Source organism: Barbus barbus (genome assembly GCF_936440315.1).
Source record: "Barbus barbus genome assembly, chromosome: 24".
Taxonomy (NCBI): domain Eukaryota; kingdom Metazoa; phylum Chordata; class Actinopteri; order Cypriniformes; family Cyprinidae; genus Barbus; species Barbus barbus.
In genome coordinates this window covers 21,656,065-21,676,638 of record NC_136752.1, presented here as the reverse complement: position 1 = coordinate 21,676,638, position 20,574 = coordinate 21,656,065, and the positions used below count along the sequence as shown (strand labels likewise).

At 37.3% G+C, this 20,574-nt stretch overlaps 1 protein-coding gene across 1 annotated transcript in view; it reads left to right on the top strand.

The window, feature by feature from the left end:
- Window positions 1-17,016: 17,016 nt before the first annotated feature.
- The window catches only part of LOC306843953 (uncharacterized protein), a 34,308-nt gene continuing 30,750 nt past the window's right edge, over window positions 17,017-20,574 (top strand). Inside the window, exons 1-9 of the mRNA XM_079375708.1 lie at window positions 17,017-17,157; window positions 17,378-17,524; window positions 17,698-17,844; window positions 17,949-18,095; window positions 18,398-18,544; window positions 18,744-18,890; window positions 19,434-19,580; window positions 19,814-19,960; window positions 20,128-20,274. Coding sequence (XP_079231834.1) covers window positions 17,784-17,844; window positions 17,949-18,095; window positions 18,398-18,544; window positions 18,744-18,890; window positions 19,434-19,580; window positions 19,814-19,960; window positions 20,128-20,274 — 943 coding nt within the window. The 5' untranslated portion in view covers window positions 17,017-17,157; window positions 17,378-17,524; window positions 17,698-17,783. The remainder of the gene's footprint in view (window positions 17,158-17,377; window positions 17,525-17,697; window positions 17,845-17,948; window positions 18,096-18,397; window positions 18,545-18,743; window positions 18,891-19,433; window positions 19,581-19,813; window positions 19,961-20,127; window positions 20,275-20,574) is intronic.

Sequence of the window (20,574 nt, the reverse complement as noted above, 5' to 3'; positions counted from 1 at the left end):
AGCATCAATAACACATGTATAGGTAAATTCTTAAGTCAGATCTTTGTTCTCTAACCTTGAATTACAAGTTCAAAGTTTTGGAAGGGTTTAAATGTTTTTTGCTACTTTGCCATAAATTTTAAGGGATAAATTAGTTGGCAAACTCTTATGTTTGTTCAATTCTAATGTAATTAATCTCAGACCTGTAGAATACTACAATCATTATTTTTTCAGGATTTACCTTACTTGACATTTCTGCCATTTCGAGCAGTTTCTGGTAAAGTTTTTTTTTTCACTGCTTTACCTATGATCTTTACCAAAACTAGCTGGTATCGTCTTCAAAGAAGCCCTCTAGAGTCACTTATTACTTTTCTAGCTTTCAACATTGAAATTTGTTTTTGATGGCACCATGCAGGAAGTTACAAGTCATTACCTTTGCTATGGTTTTGCATATTTTGCATGCACTTTTTGTTTAATTGTTATTTGTGTATTTTTTCTTAAATTGTGATGTTACACGACATCGTAGTTTCAGTTTTTCTTCCTTTGGACATTTTTTTTTTACCTTCACATATGATCCAAACTCTTCTTTTTCCTGTAACTTCTGTTTAATATAGATGTGGATGAATGTGTTGAGATACCAGACATCTGTGGTCCAAACTCAATCTGCAACAACACTGTTGGGAGTCACAATTGCTCGTGCATGAGTGGATATAATGTAACGGATCCAAACCTCCCTATAAACAGCAATAACACATGCAAAGGTATGATGCACTGTTTTTTTAGGACATTTTGTTTTTAAATCTTAGTTTTTCTTAGTTGTTAAAAATGTTGATATTGTACATTCTCATTTCTTATGTCCTTGTAGATTATATAGATGAATGAAAATAGATACCAGATGTCCTTCATGTTTATATTTTTATTTTTCTTCAGGAAAATTGTTTCAAAATCTTATTTTTCTTTAGTGTTTAAAAATGTTTTTACTTTGTCAGTCATTATTCTCTCTCTATAGATGTAGATAAATAAAAAGAGGTACCAAATGTCTTTTGTGTTTATGGCTTTATATTTGTGTGTAAACATTACCATCAGCATCAATAACACATGTAGATAAATATTTTGTATTTGTTTACCTTGAAAAATCATTTAGTGATTATTCATGTGTCATAAAAATTAAAAAAATTGTAATAGCTTGTGAAAAATTTGTTGTAGAATACTACGATCATAAATTTCCCAAGGTTAACCTTAGTCCTTTCTGCCATTTTCAGTGGATCTGAATAGTTTTCAAACTACATTATGTGTAAGTTTGTGTAATCTTAAAGTTAGCTTGAGTTACAAAACTGGCTCTCAACATCTTGAAACAAACTCTATAAGCTCACTCACTAGATTTCAGTGTTAGCACCATTCTCCAGAATAATTGTAAGAAATTTGCTGGTGAAAACACCATTCAGGAAGTTAGTCATTATCAAGGCAACAATTTTGCTCAAAGAATGAAATGACCTCCAGGTATGTATGTGAGTCACCCAAAATTGTTTTTCTTTAATGCAGATGTGGATGAATGTGTTGAGATACCAGACATCTGTGGTCCAAACTCAATCTGCAACAACACTGTTGGGAGTCACAATTGCTCGTGCATGAGTGGATATAATGTAACAGATCCAAACCTCCCTATAAACAGCAACAACACATGCAAAGGTAGGATTGACAACTAAGGTTTTGAACAGTAACTGTTTATACTGCCTTAATTTTCTGTCAATGGTAACCTGTCCGTTTATCAATTATTTTATTTCAGATATTCATGAATGTCTTGATTCAGTATCAGTGTGTGGACCGAACTCTCACTGTTACAATTACAACGGAAGCTTCTCATGCTTTTGTTGGGAAGGATATAACAGCTCAGATGTAAATAAAGATGTTTCCAAAAGTAATCCATGCATTGGTAAGTTTGCTCTGCGTAATGATCTCACTCATGATTTTCAGGTACTATTTATTACAAACTGCTCAAAAAGATGAGAAGTTGTGCTTTAAATATATTCTCATTCTATTCCTTATAGACACTTGACTGCCATGAGATAACAAATGTCTTTCATGTATTTAGGTTTATGTGTTAATGAAAACTGTTGATCACTACATGATCACTTTAATATTTTTGTTCATAGATATAAATGAATGTCTGATCAATGCATCTGTCTGTGGTCCAAATGCCACCTGCACAAATGAAATCGGAAGTTACAATTGCTCATGTCTGGATGGATTCACTGCAACGAACTCAAGTCTCCACATCAGCATCAATAACACGTGTAGAGGTATGTTCAGCTAAATAAATAAAAACCTGAGTGTTTTTACACAACATTAGTCCAATCAGTTTTATTAAACTAAATAACAATGTTTTTAATGCCAAAATTATAATATTTTACATAATATTGTAAATGGAACATTGCATTACCTGTTCTTTTACCTGTAACGTCTTTTAATATAGATGTGGATGAATGTGTTGAGATATCAGACATCTGTGGTCCAAACTCAATCTGCAACAACACTGTTGGGAGTCACAATTGCTCGTGCATGAGTGGATATAATGTAACAGATCCAAACCTTCCTATAAGCAGCAACAACCCATGCAAAGGTATGAGTGACAGCTGAAACAATGAACAGTTCGTTACTATGTGTTCTGCTTGAATCTCCCTTCAACTATAACCTTTCAGTTTATCAAATTGAATTTTATTTCAGATATTCATGAATGTCTTGACTCGGTATCAGTGTGTGGGACAAACTCTCTCTGTTACAATTACAATGGAAGTTTCTCATGCTTTTGCTGGAATGGATATAATGTCAGTGATGGAAATACAGCTATTAGTAAAGGCAACCCATGCACTGGTCAGTTTTTGTTTATATGATACTCTGCATCACAGTTTTTAAATCATTTTCAAATTTTGGTTATTGTATAATTTACACATTTATTTATTTCATCATTATTTTGCTAATTTTTGAATATTCTTATCCAAAATATAGCATTTCAGGATCCTGATGATGATGATGATGATAATTATTATCATTATTATTATTATTATTACTAGAAATGTTGACATTTCAACCTAATTTGTGTGCTCCTTGTACAGATATATTTCTTGTTTTTATAAGTGTAAGTAATCACATTTTTCAAATATATATATATTTTGTAGATATAAATGAATGTCTGTTCAGTCCATCTGCATGTGGTCCAAATGCCAACTGCACAAATGAAAAGGGAAGTTATAATTGCTCGTGTCTGGATGGATTCATTGAAACAAACTCAAGTCTCCCCATCAGCATCAATAACACATGTAGAGGTACATTCCATATTTAGTTATGTGTTTACTTTAAATAAATAGCTGTAGTTTATCTTATTGATTTTTACTTTGTATTTAATTTTTGTAAATTAAGCATTCTATTGTAAAGATGTTAAATAATTATTTTACCTTTAAATACTGTATGTACTGTATGAGTGACCCAAACTGTTATTATTCCTGTAACTTCCTTTTAATATAGATGTGGATGAATGTGTTGAGATACCAGACATCTGTGGTCCAAACTCAATCTGCAACAACACTGTTGGGAGTCACAATTGCTCGTGCATGAGTGGATATAATGTAACAGATCCAAACCTCCCTATAAACAGCAACAACACATGTAAAGGTAGGATTGACAGCTATTGTTCATAGTACAAATACATGACAAAGAACGTAAGGAATGACAGGCATAAAATACATTTTTGTTATTTTGTTTCTTTTTAATAAAATATCAACAGTAACATTACTAATTTCTGCTCAAAATATTTTATTATGGAGGTCTGCTGTATATAGTTACACTAAGATCTCAAAATCTTGGTTTTCTGGTCTTTTACATTTAAAAATGTTGATCTTTCTCAGTTCCAATTTGTTGCTATTCGTTCCAATGATGTTGCTACTGATGATGTATGAATAGGTCAAAGCATGTAAATATGTTTTTTCACTCACTTCTCTGACAAGCATAACTGATATACTGCAAGCCAGAGATGTTCACAAGTCTTTAACTTGGAGTCTGAGTCAAGTCTGAAGTCTTTACCGCTGGAGTCTGAGTCAAGTCTCGAGTCATTTAATGCCTCGCTAAAAAATCCCATTCCGAATCCTCATGTTTTGAAATCTTCCTATTTATGAAGTTGTTTTATAGGCTATAGACAAAATATATGATCTATGATCTTCTTTGTAAAAAAAAAAGAGGTATTAAGATGTAAGGTTAATATACATCCTGTTCCTTATGTTTTAATCCATTAACATGTTCAGAACAGTTTTTCTGTAATCAAAAGTCAGGGGTATTCAATTAAAGTTCCAAGAGGCGCGGCCTCTATATTTTCTTCCAAGCAAGAGGTCCGGACAAAAATAAATAATTTTAAAAAAAAAAAAGTTTTTATATGTATTGTATTTATACCTTTAGATACATGCGAGGCCATGTGACAGAAAAATTGTTCAGGGTTTTCCTCATGAAATCTATACTATTTTAATATTTTACTTAATAGCATTAGGCTATCTACTAAAAACAATGTAGCTACAATAATTAAAACGTTCTCATCGTGAGAATAAAAGAAAAATAACTAGCAGTTTCAAAGTTTAAGTTCTATCCTAGCCATCTAACAACAATTTTCCCAATTATAATAACATGATTCTTTTGAAATGTTTAGCCTACAGATTACTAATGCTAAATGTAGATCAGAAACGTCTTGTCACATCTGGTTTGAACAGTCAGAGTCATAGGTTATAGATAGATAAATAGCAAGAAAAATAAAAGGAGCGTGTATGCAAACGCACATCAGTTTTTTGCTGAGGAGCTGAGACTATGTGCCCCGGCCGTACAGCGGTGGTACAGCAACTGTGGCGACGGGACGTTAAGTCTCCGGTCCCTCCTTCAGGGAACGAGGTTTATATACGTAACCAAGACGTTCTCTATCAGTCAGTCACGTTCGATGTAATGTCAGTGTGACTGACTAATGGGATCCCTTGGAAAACGCCACTATTGCTGACCCCCTCCAGTGCCCTGCAGAAGCCGGCAAGTCCCCCCACACCAGTTGGGACGGAAGATAGGACAGGGCTTAGGCAGAGATGACTGCCACTGCTGTTCCGTACAGTGGGTATGGATAACACTGGGAAAGCGTACCGCAAGTAAGGAAACGCTATGGAAGCCACATCCTGCATAAAGGAGGTACCATGTGGAGATTACACATATGGACTAGCCAGGGGCAGTACCACATATGGAAGTCTCTGAGGTAGACTCAGCCAGCCTGGGGTGAGATAACTACACAGCAGAGACGGCTGAAGGTCTCTGCCAGGGAAAGACACTTGCTCACCGTGAGGGGAGCCGTAATGTGGAAGAATACACATGTGGGATCACCCGAATGGAAATCACTACACACGGGCACCTAGCCCAGCCAAGGGCTGACCTTGGGAAAACACACGAGTGCTGGACCTGACGCTCCACCACGCCTGACTGCCGAGGGTGCAGGAGGAACTTCGACAGGGTTCGCCGCAGGGAACTGAACTGAGAAGCAATAAAAGCGCATGTATCCGGTCTGTCGAGGAGAATGGCACAGCAAGCGTGATTCACACCGAGCAGTGTTCCAGTGTTAATGCTCAGAGGAGCATTAGTTCTGGGAACCAATTCCGATTGGGCCAGTATGGCACTGCTAGGAGGACCTGCTCCTCATCCTCCCTGACCTTGCACAGTGTCTGTGCGAGAAGGCTCATTGGGGGAAACGCATATTTGCGTAGGCCCCGAGGCCAGCTGTATGCCGGTGCATCCGTGCCGAGGGTCCCCTCGGACAGGGAGTAAAACAGCTGGCAATGGGACATGTCCGGGAAGGCAAACAGGTCTATCTGAGCATCCCCGAAGCGTCTTCAAATCAGCTGGACCATATCGGGGTGGAGTTGCCATTCTCCCAGAAGGGCGGGCTGACGTGAGCTCATCGGCTGCACAATTGAGCTCGCCTGGGACATGAACGGCGCAAAGCGACCTCAGATGCTTCTGACTCCAAAGGAGGAGATGGCGGGCGAGTTACGACATGTGACGGAAGCGTAGACCGCCTTGGTGGTTGATGTACACAATGGTCACAGTGTTGACCGCACGGACCAGTAGATGCTTGTCGTGTAGCAGTGATTTGAAGTGGCGTAGAGCAAGCCATACTACTAGCAACTCGAGGCAATTGATATGCCACTGCAGTCGGGGCCCTATCCAGAGCCCTGCAGCTGCATTCCCGTTGCACATGGCACCCCAGCCCATGGCAGAGGCATCTGTTAATACAACAACATGCCTGGACACTTGCACTACGGGAACTCCTGCCCGGAATTCGACGGAAAAGCCAGATTCGACCACGGGCTGAAGGTCTGATGGCAGAACGGGGTGATTGAGACCCGGTACGTGCCGTGTCGCCATGTCCATCTTGGGACCCGGTCGTGAAGCAAACGCTGAAGCGGTCTCATATGAAGCAATCTGAGCGGCATGACAGCGGAAACTGCCTCTAAAACTGTTTCAGTGGAACCGCACTCTCGCACTGGAAAGACTTCAGGCAGTTCAGCATCGACTGAGCACGCTCTACTGAGAGACGTGCTGTGAGGTTGACTGAGTCCAACTCCATGCCAAGAAAAGAGATCCTCTGCACAGGGGAGAGTTTGCTCTTTTCCCAGTTGACCCAAAGCCCCAACCGGCTGAGGTGGCTGAGCACCGTGTCCCTGTGTTCGCACAATTGCGCTCGAGACTGGGCCAGTATGAGCCAGTCGTCGAGGTAGTTAAGAACACGAATGCTTGCTTCCCTTAATGGAACAAGGGCTGCCTCCATGACCTTGGTGAAGACATGAGGCGACAGGGGTAGCCTGAAGGGGAGGGAACTTCTACTGATATGCTTGCCCTTCGAACGCAAAGCGGAGAAACGGTCTGTGTCGAGGGAGGATCAAGACATGAAAGTACATGTCCTTCAGGTCGATCGCCGCGAACCAATCGAAAGGACGGACGCATTGAAAGATGTGCACAGTTCCTGCATCAAACCTTGGTCAGCACTGCCCTCGTACAGTTGCTTCAACGCCTTAGCCTGGTAGGTTTGCAGGAGGTCCAGCAGCTCTGTAAGCCCCGGCCGTCGAAGTGGACGAGAACCCACAAGCTCTGGACGGGGGGGGCGTGGATTACCCCGTCAGGCGGCGCCGCCCCGCGGGCAAAGCTGCACCGCAATAGCGCGCTCAACTAGGGGGAGCTCAACATACCCCTTAGCCGCCCCGTCATCCAGGGCAGTGAGGACGGAAAAAGCACTAGCTCTGTTTCGGGCAGAAAAAGGTGCCCTTCAAGACCTAGTCACTTCCTCATGCACTTCCGGGAAAAATGGAACCTGAGGTGGCTGCCAGTGATCGGTCTGCGCCCCAGGAACCAATCATCCAGCCTTGAGCGTTCGGGAGAAGGAGGAGGCCTCCAGTACAGCCCGATGCTCTCAGTGGCCCGGGAAAGCATAGCAGTCAGCACTGGATCTGACTCGGGCAAGGCCACTCGCCCTAACGGAGGCAGCAAAGCCGAATCATCATTTCCAGATCCTAGCTTGTCCTCCGATGGCGCAATCGTCATCCTGTCATCCGCTGGTGCACCAGATGAGATGCTGGGCCCCGCCCTGTCCGGGGATCCAGAAAACTCGTCTGGAAACACCAGATGGTGCGATGTGCTGGAGGAGGGAGACGCACTCGATGCGGAAGCTCTCGCTGTGATCCTCAAGTTACCCTGACCATGAGCCGAAGTAGCCCTCTGAGAACCGGAGGAGCTAGATCGGGGCATGGCTAGGGGGATATCCCCCCGTTTAACGAGGAGGTATCTGGAGCGCAGCGTCGCAATGGTCATGTTCCCGCAATGAGACTCATCCACGAGCGCTGCCTCAGCATGCTGGTGGCCCAAGCACGAGAGACAGTGATCGTGACCGTCAGATGAAGCCAGGAAACGACCACATCCAGAAACACACGAGCGGGAAGCCATCTTTAAAAAGAAGCCCGTCGCTCGTGGAGCTCTTTCAGATTTGCTCTTTTAGAGGAAAAACACTGGAGGTCGCAGCGCGACCGCAGTTTGATGAGCTGCAGCACGCCGTCAGAGAGAAGCAGCAGCACTGGACAGCAAACCCCGCCGATGCACTGTAACACCAACACTCAAAGCTGTCTCGTAGACACTCGGGGAGATTCAGGCCCCGTCCACATGAAGACGGGTTTCTCTGTATACGCATAAATTTTTTACCGTATAGGCGTTTCGTCCACACGAAAATGCCGTTTTCATGTTTTCGTGTGGACGGCGAATCCGTATATTTTCTGAAACGATGACATCATCAGCCCACGTCTCGCCCCTAATAAGACACCGCTACGTCACATAACAGCGACGACAACAACAACAACGTCAGACTACGTGCCTGTGTTCGTGCTGCAGAACCTAATGAGCTCATTAGTTTTATTAAAGCAAAATCTTCTGCTTTGTGTGTTAATTTATATTCAGCGCGCAAGGTTTACGCACATGGTCCAAGTCTTCTTCTCTGTTTTTTTGTGTATCTCTGTGGCAGAATTACAGCGCCACATATTGGTCTGGCATGTGTACTACATCGTTTTCAGTGATTCCGTGTGGACGCAGATATTTCCTGAGACGACTCCGTGTTTACGGAATTTGAGGCAAAAAAAAAGATCGGATACGGAGAAACCCGTCTTCGTGTGGACGAAGACGGGGTTCTCTGTATACGCATAAATTTTTTACCGTATAGGCGTTTCGTCCACACGAAACCGGCGTTTTCGAAGAGTGAAACCAATCATTTTTGAAACCGGGTCCCAGGGTGGATACATTTGAAAACGCCGGTTTCGTGTTTTCGTGTGGACGGCGAATCCGTATATTTTCTGAAACGATGACGTCATCAGCCCACGTCTCGCCCCTAATCAGACACCGCTAGGTCACATAACAGCGACGACAACAACAACAACAATGTCAGACTACGTGCCTGTGTTCGTGCTGCAGAACCTACTGAGCTCATTAGTTTTATTAAAGCAAAATCTTCTGCTTTGTGTGTTAGTTTATATTCAGCGCGCAAGGTTTACGCACATGGTCCAAGTCTTCTTCTCTGTTTTTTTGTGTATCTCTGTGGCAGAATTACAGCGCCACATATTGGTCTGGCATGTGTACTACATTTTTCAGTCGGTTTCAGTGATTCCGTGTGGACGCAGATATTTCCTGAGACGTCTCCGTTTTTACGGAATTTTTTTTAGAGCGAGGCAAAAAAAAAGATCGGATACGGAGAAACCCGTCTTCGTGTGGACGTAGCCTTATTAGGCTTGGCTCCGAAGCGAAAAGCTGATGTGCGTTTGCACGCGCTCTCCTTTTATACCCACGCTGCGGGGCGGGGTGCCCGTGGTGAAACACTCAAGCCAACCGTCATTGGCTTGTTTTGGTAACACTCGACGGTGATTGGGCTCTCGGCGAGATTCCTTTAGTCAGTCACTCTGACGTTACATCGAACGTGACTGACTGATAGGGAAATATATTTGCAGCATAGTTTTTTTTCTGCTGTGTTTTAGTGAAAGTAAAATATAATTTTTCTGTTGTTGTTAAAATAACCGCGTCATCCGCGCCGGCGCGCGCCCGAAGAGAGAAAGTGCACGGAGCTAAAAGGGCTTAATTAAAGCGTGTTTGCCTTTAGATAAAAATACTAGAGGATACAGCGATGAAAGATATTTGCCATAAACCACCCTAAACGCTTGTTATGTAATCCGCTCTGCTGTTGTGACGTGCTGCTCACTTAAAACGGTGCTTCTGTTATGACTCGCGGTCCGGATGAATGCCGGGTGCGGACGCGGTCCATCTTTTGAATATCAGTTATATAAGTACTTAAGGATAAAAGACTCGAGTTGCTTTTAAAATATTCACAAGTCCGTTTGCTCGAGTCGAGTCAAGTCTGGAGTCATTTCAGGTCGAGTCAAGTCTGAAGTCTATAAAAATGCGACTCGAGACCGAGTCACTAACTGGAGTGCCCATTCTGTTGTAAAGATGTCAAAGAATGAGTTGACCTTCACACATGTATGAGTGACACAAACTGTTATTTTTCCTGTAACTTCCTTTTAATATAGATGTGGATGAATGTGTTGAGATACCACATGTCTGTGGTCCAAACTCAATCTGCAACAACACTGTTGGGAGTCACAATTGCTCGTGCATGAGTGGATATAATGTAACAGATCCAAACCTCCCTATAAACAGCAACAACACATGTGAAGGTAGGATTGACACCTATTGTTCATAGTACAAATACATGACAAAGAAAGTAAGGAATGACAGGCATAAAATTAATTTTTGTTAGTTTGTTTCTGTTTAATAAACAGTAACATTACTAATTTCTGCTCAAAATGTTTTATTATAGAGGTCTGTTGTATAGTTACACTAAGATCTCAAAATCTTGGTTTTCTGGTCTTTTACATTTAAAAATGTTGATTTTTCTCAGTTCCAATTTGTTGCTATTCGTTCCAATGACGTTGCTACTGATGATATATGAATAGGTCAAACTATGTAAATGAGTTTTTTCACTCACTTCCCTCACCAGCATAACTGATATACTGCAAGCAGATAGATTTTGGTTCAGATTTGTGTGTACTTTAACCATGAATAATGAGCTCGAGTTTATTGATGTGATTTTTACTTTGGATTTCTTTTTTCTAAATGAAGCATTCTATTGTAAAGATGTCAAAGAATGAGTTCACCTTCACACATGTATGAGTGACACAAACTGTTATTTTTCCCGTAACTTCCTTTTAATATAGATGTGGATGAATGTGTTGAGATATCAGACATCTGTGGTCCAAACTCAATCTGCAACAACACTGTTGGGAGTCACAATTGCTCGTGCATGAGTGGATATAATGTAACAGATCCAAACCTCCCTATAAACAGCAACAACACATGTGAAGGTATGATTGACAGTTTAAACTCTGAAGCTTATACTGTTTTACTGTCACTGTTTGTATTGCCTTAATCTTCTGTCAACTGTAACCTTTCACTATCAATTATTTTATGTTAGATATTCATAAATGTTTTGACTCACCATCAGTCTGTGAGCCAGAGTCCTACTGTAATAATTTCATGAAATTAAATTGTTTTTAAATAACTGCTAATGGTAAAAATAATATGTTCTTCCCTACAGATATTGATGAATGTCTGTTCAGTCCATCTGTATGTGGTCCAAATGCCACCTGCACAAATGAAAAGGGAAGTTATAATTGCTCATGTCAGGATGGATTCACTGCAACAAACTCAAGTCTCCGCATCAGCATCAAAAACACATGTAGAGGTAAATTTTACATTTAGATTTGTGTATTTTAACCATGAATAATTAGCTAGAGTTTATTGTTGTGATTTTTACTTTGGATTTAATTTTTCTAAATGAAGCATTCTGTTGTAAAGATGTCAAAGAATGAGTTGACCTTCACATATGTATGAGTGACTCAAACTCTTCTTTTTCTTGTTACTTCCTTTTAATATAGATGTGGATGAATGTTTTGAGATATCAGACATCTGTGGTCCAAACTCAATCTGCAACAACACTGTTGGGAGTCACAATTGCTCGTGCATGAGTGGATATAATGTAACAGATCCAAACCTCCCTATAAACAGCAACAACACATGTGAAGGTATGAATGACAGCTATTGTTCATAGTATCAAAACATGACAAAGGAGTAATTCTGTTATTCTAATTAATGTCTAATTCTATTATTCTAAAACTAAATCTGAGAAGTTGCACAAAGATGTAAATATTTCCGTATTGAGTTCTTGTTTGTAAAGGTTTAAAAAAATATGAGAAGATTTTAGACATACATAAACTTCTTTTTGATTTGTAATAACATTTTTTATGTTCAATTTGGACTTGTGTATGCAGACCTAAAATGCATTTTCATACACCTTTTTTTTTCTTTGAATTTTTTTGTTCTTTCATAATATCAGTTTTCTGGATATTTGTGTTTAAAAATGTTGATATATTGTATGTTCTCAGTTCTTCATGTATAAATGTAGATGCATGTTTTGAGATACCAGATGGCTTTCATGATTTTAGGCATTTATATCTGTATTATATGAATACACTGTATTTGTTTTTCCCTCTAGATATAAATGAATGTCTGTTCAGTCCATCTGCATGTGGTCCAAATGCCACCTGCACAAATGAAATGGGAAGTTATAATTGCTCATGTTTGAATGGATTCACTTCAACAAACTCAAATCTATCCATCAGTATTAATAACAGATGTAGAGGTACATTTTATATTTAGATATGTTTTTTCTTTAACCGTGAATAATAACCTAGAGTTTATCCATTAAATTTTAGTTTTGGCTGTCATTTTTGTAAATCAAGCATTATCATTCTCATTATTCTCATTTATTTACATATGTATGAGTCACCCAAACTGTTCTTTTCCCCATAAGATGTGGATGAGTGTGTTGAGATACCAGACATCTGTGGTCCAAACTCAATCTGCAACAACACTGTTGGGAGTCACAATTGCTCGTGCATGAGTGGATATAATGTAACAGATCCAAACCTCCCTATAAACAGCAATAACACATGCAAAGGTAAGACTGACAGCTAAGGTTTTGAACAGTAACTGTTTATACTGCCTTAATTTTCTGTCAATGGTAACCTGGCCGTTTATCAATTATTTTATTTCAGATATTCATGAATGTCTTGATTCAGTATCAGTGTGTGGACCGAACTCTCACTGTTACAATTACAACGGAAGCTTCTCATGCTTTTGTTGGGAAGGATATAACGTCTCAGATGTAAATAAAGATGTTTCCAAAAGTAATCCATGCATTGGTAAGTTTGCTCTGCGTAATGATCTCATTCATGATTTTCAGGTACTATTTATTACAAACTGCTCAAAAAGATGAGAAGTTGTGCTTTAAATATATTCTCATTATATTCCTTATAGACACTTGACTGCCATGAGATAACAAATGTCTTTCATGTATTTAGGTTTATGTGTTAATGAAAACTGTTGATCACTACATGATCACTTTAATATTTTTCTTTTCATAGATATAAATGAATGTCTGATCAATGCATCTGTCTGTGGTCCAAATGCCACCTGCACAAATGAAATTGGAAGTTACAATTGCTCATGTCTGGATGGATTCACTGCAATGAACTCAAGTCTCCACATCAGCATCAATAACACATGTAGAGGTATGTTCAGCTAAATAAATAATAACCTGAGTGTTTTTACACAACATTAGTCCAATCAGTTTTATTAAACTAAATAACAATGTTTTTAATGCCAAAATTAAAATATTTTACATAATATTGTAAATGGAACATTGCATTACCTGTTCTTTTACCTGTAACGTCTTTTAATATAGATGTGGATGAATGTGTTGAGATATCAGACATCTGTGGTCCAAACTCAATCTGCAACAACACTGTTGGGAGTCACAATTGCTCGTGCATGAGTGGATATAATGTAACAGATCCAAACCTTCCTATAAGCAGCAACAACCCATGCAAAGGTATGAGTGACAGCTGAAACAATGAACAGTTCGTTACTATGTGTTCTGCTTGAATCTCCCTTCAACTATAACCTTTCAGTTTATCAAATTGAATTTTATTTCAGATATTCATGAATGTCTTGACTCGGTATCAGTGTGTGGGACAAACTCTCTCTGTTACAATTACAATGGAAGTTTCTCATGCTTTTGTTGGAATGGATATAATGTCAGTGATGGAAATACAGCTATTAGTAAAGGCAACCCATGCACTGGTCAGTTTTTGTTTATATGATATTCTGCATCACAGTTTTTAAATCATTTTCAAATTTTGGTTATTGTATAATTTACACATTTATTTATTTCATCATTATTTTGCAAATTTTTGAATATTCTTATCCAAAATATAGCATTTCAGGATCCTGATGATGATGATGATAATTATTATTATCATTATTGTTATTATTACTAGAAATGTTGACATTTCAACCTAATTTGTGTGCTCCTTGTACAGATATATTTCTTGTTTTTATAAGTGTAAGTAATCACTTTTTTCAAATATATATATATTTTGTAGATATAAATGAATGTCTGTTCAGTCCATCTGCATGTGGTCCAAATGCCAACTGCACAAATGAAAAGGGAAGTTATAATTGCTCGTGTCTGGATGGATTCATTGAAACAAACTCAAGTCTCCCCATCAGCATCAATAACACATGTAGAGGTACATTCCATATTTAGTTATGTGTTTACTTTAAATAAATAGCTGTAGTTTATCTTATTGATTTTTACTTTGTATTTAATTTTTGTAAATTAAGCATTCTATTGTAAAGATGTTAAATAATTATTTTACCTTTAAATACTGTATGTACTGTATGAGTGACCCAAACTGTTATTATTCCTGTAACTTCCTTTTAATATAGATGTGGATGAGTGTGTTGAGATACCAGACATCTGTGGTCCAAACTCAATCTGCAACAACACTGTTGGGAGTCACAATTGCTCGTGCATGAGTGGATATAATGTAACAGATCCAAACCTCCCTATAAACAGCAACAACACATGTGAAGGTAGGATTGACACCTATTGTTCATAGTACAAATACATGACAAAGAAAGTAAGGAATGACAGGCATAAAATTAATTTTTGTTAGTTTGTTTCTGTTTAATAAACAGTAACATTACTAATTTCTGCTCAAAATATTTTATTATGGATGTCTACTGTATACAGTTACACTAAGATCTCAAAATCTTAGTTTTCTGGTCTTTTACATTTAAAAATGTTGATTTTTCTCAGTTCCAATTTGTTGCTATTCGTGCCAATGACGTTGCTACTGATGATGTATGAATAGGTCAAACCATATAAATGAGTTTTTTCACTCACTTCCCTGACCAGCAATAACTGATATACTGCAAGCAGATAGATTTTGGTTCAGATTTGTGTGTACTTTAACCATGAATAATGAGCTCGAGTTTATTGATGTGATTTTTACTTTGGATTTCATTTTTCTAAATGAAGCATTCTATTGTAAAGATGTCAAAGAATGAGTTCACCTTCACACATGTATGAGTGACTCAAACTGTTATTTTTCCTGTAACTTCCTTTTAATACAGATGTGGATGAATGTGTTGAGATACCACATGTCTGTGGTCCAAACTCAATCTGCAACAACACTGTTGGGAGTCACAATTGCTCGTGCATGAGTGGATATAATGTAACAGATCCAATCCTTCCTATAAGCAGCAACAACTCATGCAAAGGTAGGATTGACAGTTTAAACTCTGAAGCTTATACTGTTTTACTTTCACTGTTTGTATTGCCTTCATCCTCTGTCAACTGTAACCTTTCACTATCAATTATTTTATGTTAGATATTCATAAATGTTTTGACTCACCATCAGTCTGTGAGCCAGAGTCCTACTGTAATAATTCCATGAAATTAAATTGTTTTTAAATAACTGCTAATGGTAAAAATAATATGTTCTTCCCTACAGATATTGATGAATGTCTGTTCAGTCCATCTGTATGTGGTCCAAATGCCACCTGCACAAATGAAAAGGGAAGTTACAATTGCTCATGTCTGAATGGATTCACTGCAACAAACTCAAGTCTCCCCATCAGCATCAAAAACACATGTAGAGGTAAATTTTACATTTAGATTTGTGTATTTTAACCATGAATAATTAGCTAGAGTTTATTGTTGTGATTTTTACTTTGGATTTAATTTTTCTAAATGAAGCATTCTGTTTAAAGATGTCAAAGAATGAGTTGACCTTCACATATGTATGAGTGACTCAAACTCTTCTTTTTCTTGTTACTTCCTTTTAATACAGATGTGGATGAATGTTTTGAGATATCAGACATCTGTGGTCCAAACTCAATCTGCAACAACACTGTTGGGAGTCACAATTGCTCGTGCATGAGTGGATATAATGTAACAGATCCAAACCTCCCTATAAACAGCAACAACACATGTGAAGGTATGAATGACAGCTATTGTTCATAGTACAAATACATGACAAAGAAGTAATTCTGTTATTCTAATTAATGTCTAATTCTATTATTTTAAAACTAAATCTGAGATTTTGCACAAAGATGTAAATATTTCCGTATTGAGTTCTTGTTTGTAAAGGTTTAAAAAATATGAGAAGATTTTAGACATACATAAACTTCTTTTTGATTTGTAATAACATTTTTTATGTTCAATTTGGACTTGTGTATGCAGACCTAAAATGCATTTTCATACACCTTTTTTTTTCTTTGAATTTTTTTGTTCTTTCATAATATCAGTTTTCTGGATATTTGTTTAAAAATGTTGATATATTGTATGTTCTCAGTTCTTCATGTATAAATGTAGATGCATGTTTTGAGATACCAGATGGCTTTCATGATTTTAGGCATTTATATCTGTATTATATGAATACACTGTATTTGTTTTTCCCTCTAGATATAAATGAATGTCTGTTCAGTCCATCTGCATGTGGTCCAAATGCCACCTGCACAAATGAAATGGGAAGTTATAATTGCTCATGTTTGAATGGATTCACTTCAACAAACTCAAATCTATCCATCAGTATTAATAACAGATGTAGAGGTACATTTTATATTTAGATATGTTTTTTTCTTTAACCGTGAATAATAACCTAGAGTTTATTCATGTAATTTTAGTTTTGGCTGTCATTTTTGTAAATCAAGCATTATCATTCTCATTATTCTCATTTATTTACATATGTATGAGTCACCCAAACTGTTCTTTTCCCCATAAGATGTGGATGAGTGTGTTGAGATACCAGACATCTGTGGTCCAAACTCAATCTGCAACAACACTGTTGGGAGTCACAATTGCTCGTGCATGAGTGGATATAATGTAACAGATCCAAACCTCCCTATAAACAGCAATAACACATGCAAAGGTAAGACTGACAGCTAAGGTTTTGAACAGTAACTGTTTATACTGCCTTAATCTTCTGTCAATGGTAACCTGTCCGTTTATCAATTATTTTATTTCAGATATTCATGAATGTCTTGATTCAGTATCAGTGTGTGGACCGAACTCTCACTGTTACAATTACAACGGAAGCTTCTCATGCTTTTGTTGGGAAGGATATAACAGCTCAGATGTAAATAAAGATGTTTCCAAAAGTAATCCATGCATTGGTAAGTTTGCTCTGCGTAATGATCTCACTCATGATTTTCAGGTACTATTTATTACAAACTGCTCAAAAAGATGAGAAGTTGTGCTTTAAATATATTCTCATTATATTCCTTATAGACACTTGACTGCCATGAGATAACAAATGTCTTTCATGTATTTAGGTTTATGTGTTAATGAAAACTGTTGATCACTACATGATCACTTTAATATTTTTGTTCATAGATATAAATGAATGTCTGATCAATGCATCTGTCTGTGGTCCAAATGCCACCTGCACAAATGAAATTGGAAGTTACAATTGCTCATGTCTGGATGGATTCACTGCAACGAACTCAAGTCTCCACATCAGCATCAATAACACATGTAGAGGTATGTTCAGCTAAATAAATAAAAACCTGAGTGTTTTTACACAACATTAGTCCAATCAGTTTTATTAAACTAAATAACAATATTTTTAATGCCAAAATGATAATATTTTACATAATATTGTAAATGGAACATTGCATTACCTGTTCTTTTACCTGTAACGTCTTTTAATATAGATGTGGATGAATGTGTTGAGATACCACATGTCTGTGGTCCAAACTCAATCTGCAACAACACTGTTGGGAGTCACAATTGCTCGTGCATGAGTGGATATAATGTAACAGATCCAAACCTTCCTATAAGCAGCAACAACCCATGCAAAGGTATGAGTGACAGCTGAAACAACGAACAGTTCGTTACTATGTGTTCTGCTTGAATCTCCCTTCAACTATAACTTTTCAGTTTATCAAATTGAATTTTATTTCAGATATTCATGAATGTCTTGACTCGGTATCAGTGTGTGGGCCAAACTCTCTCTGTTACAATTACAATGGAAGTTTCTCATGCTTTTGTTGGAATGGATATAATGTCAGTGATGGAAATACAGCTATTAGTAAAGGCAACCCATGCACTGGTCAGTTTTTGTTTATATGATACTCTGCATCACAGTTTTTAAATCATTTTCAAATTTTGGTTATTGTATAATTTACACATTTATTTATTTCATCATTATTTTGCAAATTTTTGAATATTCTTATCCAAAATATAGCATTTCAGGATCCTGATGATGATGATGATAATTATTATTATCATTATTATTATTATTACTAGAAATGTTGACATTTCAACCTAATTTGTGTGCTCCTTGTACAGATATATTTCTTGTTTTTATAAGTGTAAGTAATCACTTTTTTCAAATATATATATATTTTGTAGATATAAATGAATGTCTGTTCAGTCCATCTGCATGTGGTCCAAATGCCAACTGCACAAATGAAAAGGGAAGTTATAATTGCTCGTGTCTGGATGGATTCACTGCAACAAACTCAAGTCTCCCCATCAGCATCAATAACACATGTAGAGGTACATTCCATATTTAGTTATGTGTTTACTTTAAATAAATAGCTGTAGTTTATCTTATTGATTTTTACTTTGTATTTAATTTTTGTAAATTAAGCATTCTATTGTAAAGATGTTAAATAATTATTTTACCTTTAAATACTGTATGTACTGTATGAGTGACCCAAACTGTTATTATTCCTGTAACTTCCTTTTAATATAGATGTGGATGAGTGTGTTGAGATACCAGACATCTGTGGTCCAAACTCAATCTGCAACAACACTGTTGGGAGTCACAATTGCTCGTGCATGAGTGGATATAATGTAACAGATCCAAACCTCCCTATAAACAGCAACAACACATGTGAAGGTAGGATTGACACCTATTGTTCATAGTACAAATACATGACAAAGAAAGTAAGGAATGACAGGCATAAAATTAATTTTTGTTAGTTTGTTTCTGTTTAATAAACAGTAACATTACTAATTTCTGCTCAAAATATTTTATTATGGATGTCTACTGTATACAGTTACACTAAGATCTCAAAATCTTAGTTTTCTGGTCTTTTACATTTAAAAATGTTGATTTTTCTCAGTTCCAATTTGTTGCTATTCGTGCCAATGACGTTGCTACTGATGATGTATGAATAGGTCAAACCATATAAATGAGTTTTTTCACTCACTTCCCTGACCAGCAATAACTGATATACTGCAAGCAGATAGATTTTGGTTCAGATTTGTGTGTACTTTAACCATGAATAATGAGCTCGAGTTTATTGATGTGATTTTTACTTTGGATTTAATTTTTCTAAATGAAGCATTCTATTGTAAAGATGTCAAAGAATGAGTTCACCTTCACACATGTATGAGTGACTCAAACTGTTATTTTTCCTGTAACTTCCTTTTAATATAGATGTGGATGAATGTGTTGAGATACCACATGTCTGTGGTCCAAACTCAATCTGCAACAACACTGTTGGGAGTCACAATTGCTCGTGCATGAGTGGATATAATGTAACAGATCCAATCCTTCCTATAAGCAGCAACAACTCATGCAAAGGTAGGATTGACAGTTTAAACTCTGAAGCTTATACTGTTTTACTGTCACTGTTTGTATTGCCTTCATCCTCTGTCAACTGTAACCTTTCACTATCAATTATTTTATGTTAGATATTCATAAATGTTTTGACTCACCATCAGTCTGTGAGCCAGAGTCCTACTGTAATAATTCCATGAAATTAAATTGTTTTTAAATAACTGCTAATGGTAAAAATAATATGTTCTTCCCTACAGATATTGATGAATGTCTGTTCAGTCCATCTGTATGTGGTCCAAATGCCACCTGCACAAATGAAAAGGGAAGTTACAATTGCTCATGTCTGAATGGATTCACTGCAACAAACTCAAGTCTCCACATCAGCATCAATAACACATGTAGAGGTACATTTTATGTTTAGTTTTGTGTTTATCATAATCTATTGTTGAGATTTCTTTTTACTTCACGTTTTGTTTTTCCTATTTTTAAAATGTCAAAAACTTTGTTCTTCTTTACTGAAGTATGAGTGACCCAAACGTATTATTTACCCCATAAATTCATTTTAATATAGATGTGGATGAATGTGTTGAGATACCACATGTCTGTGGTCCAAACTCAATCTGCAACAACACTGTTGGGAGTCACAATTGCTCGTGCATGAGTGGATATAATGTAACAGATCCAAACCTCCCTATAAACAGCAACAACACATGTGAAGGTAGGATTGACACCTATTGTTCATAGTATCAAAACATGACAAAGGAGTAATTATGTTATTCTAATTAATGTCTAATTCTATTATTTTAAAACTAAATCTGAGATGTTGCACAAAGATGTAAATATTTCCGTATTGAGTTCTTGTTTGTAAAGGTTTAAAAAATATGAGAAGATTTTAGACATACATAAACTTCTTTTTGATTTGTAATAACATTTTTTATGTTCAATTTGGACTTGTGTATGCAGACCTAAAATGCATTTTCATACACCTTTTTTTTTCTTTGAATTTTTTTGTTCTTTC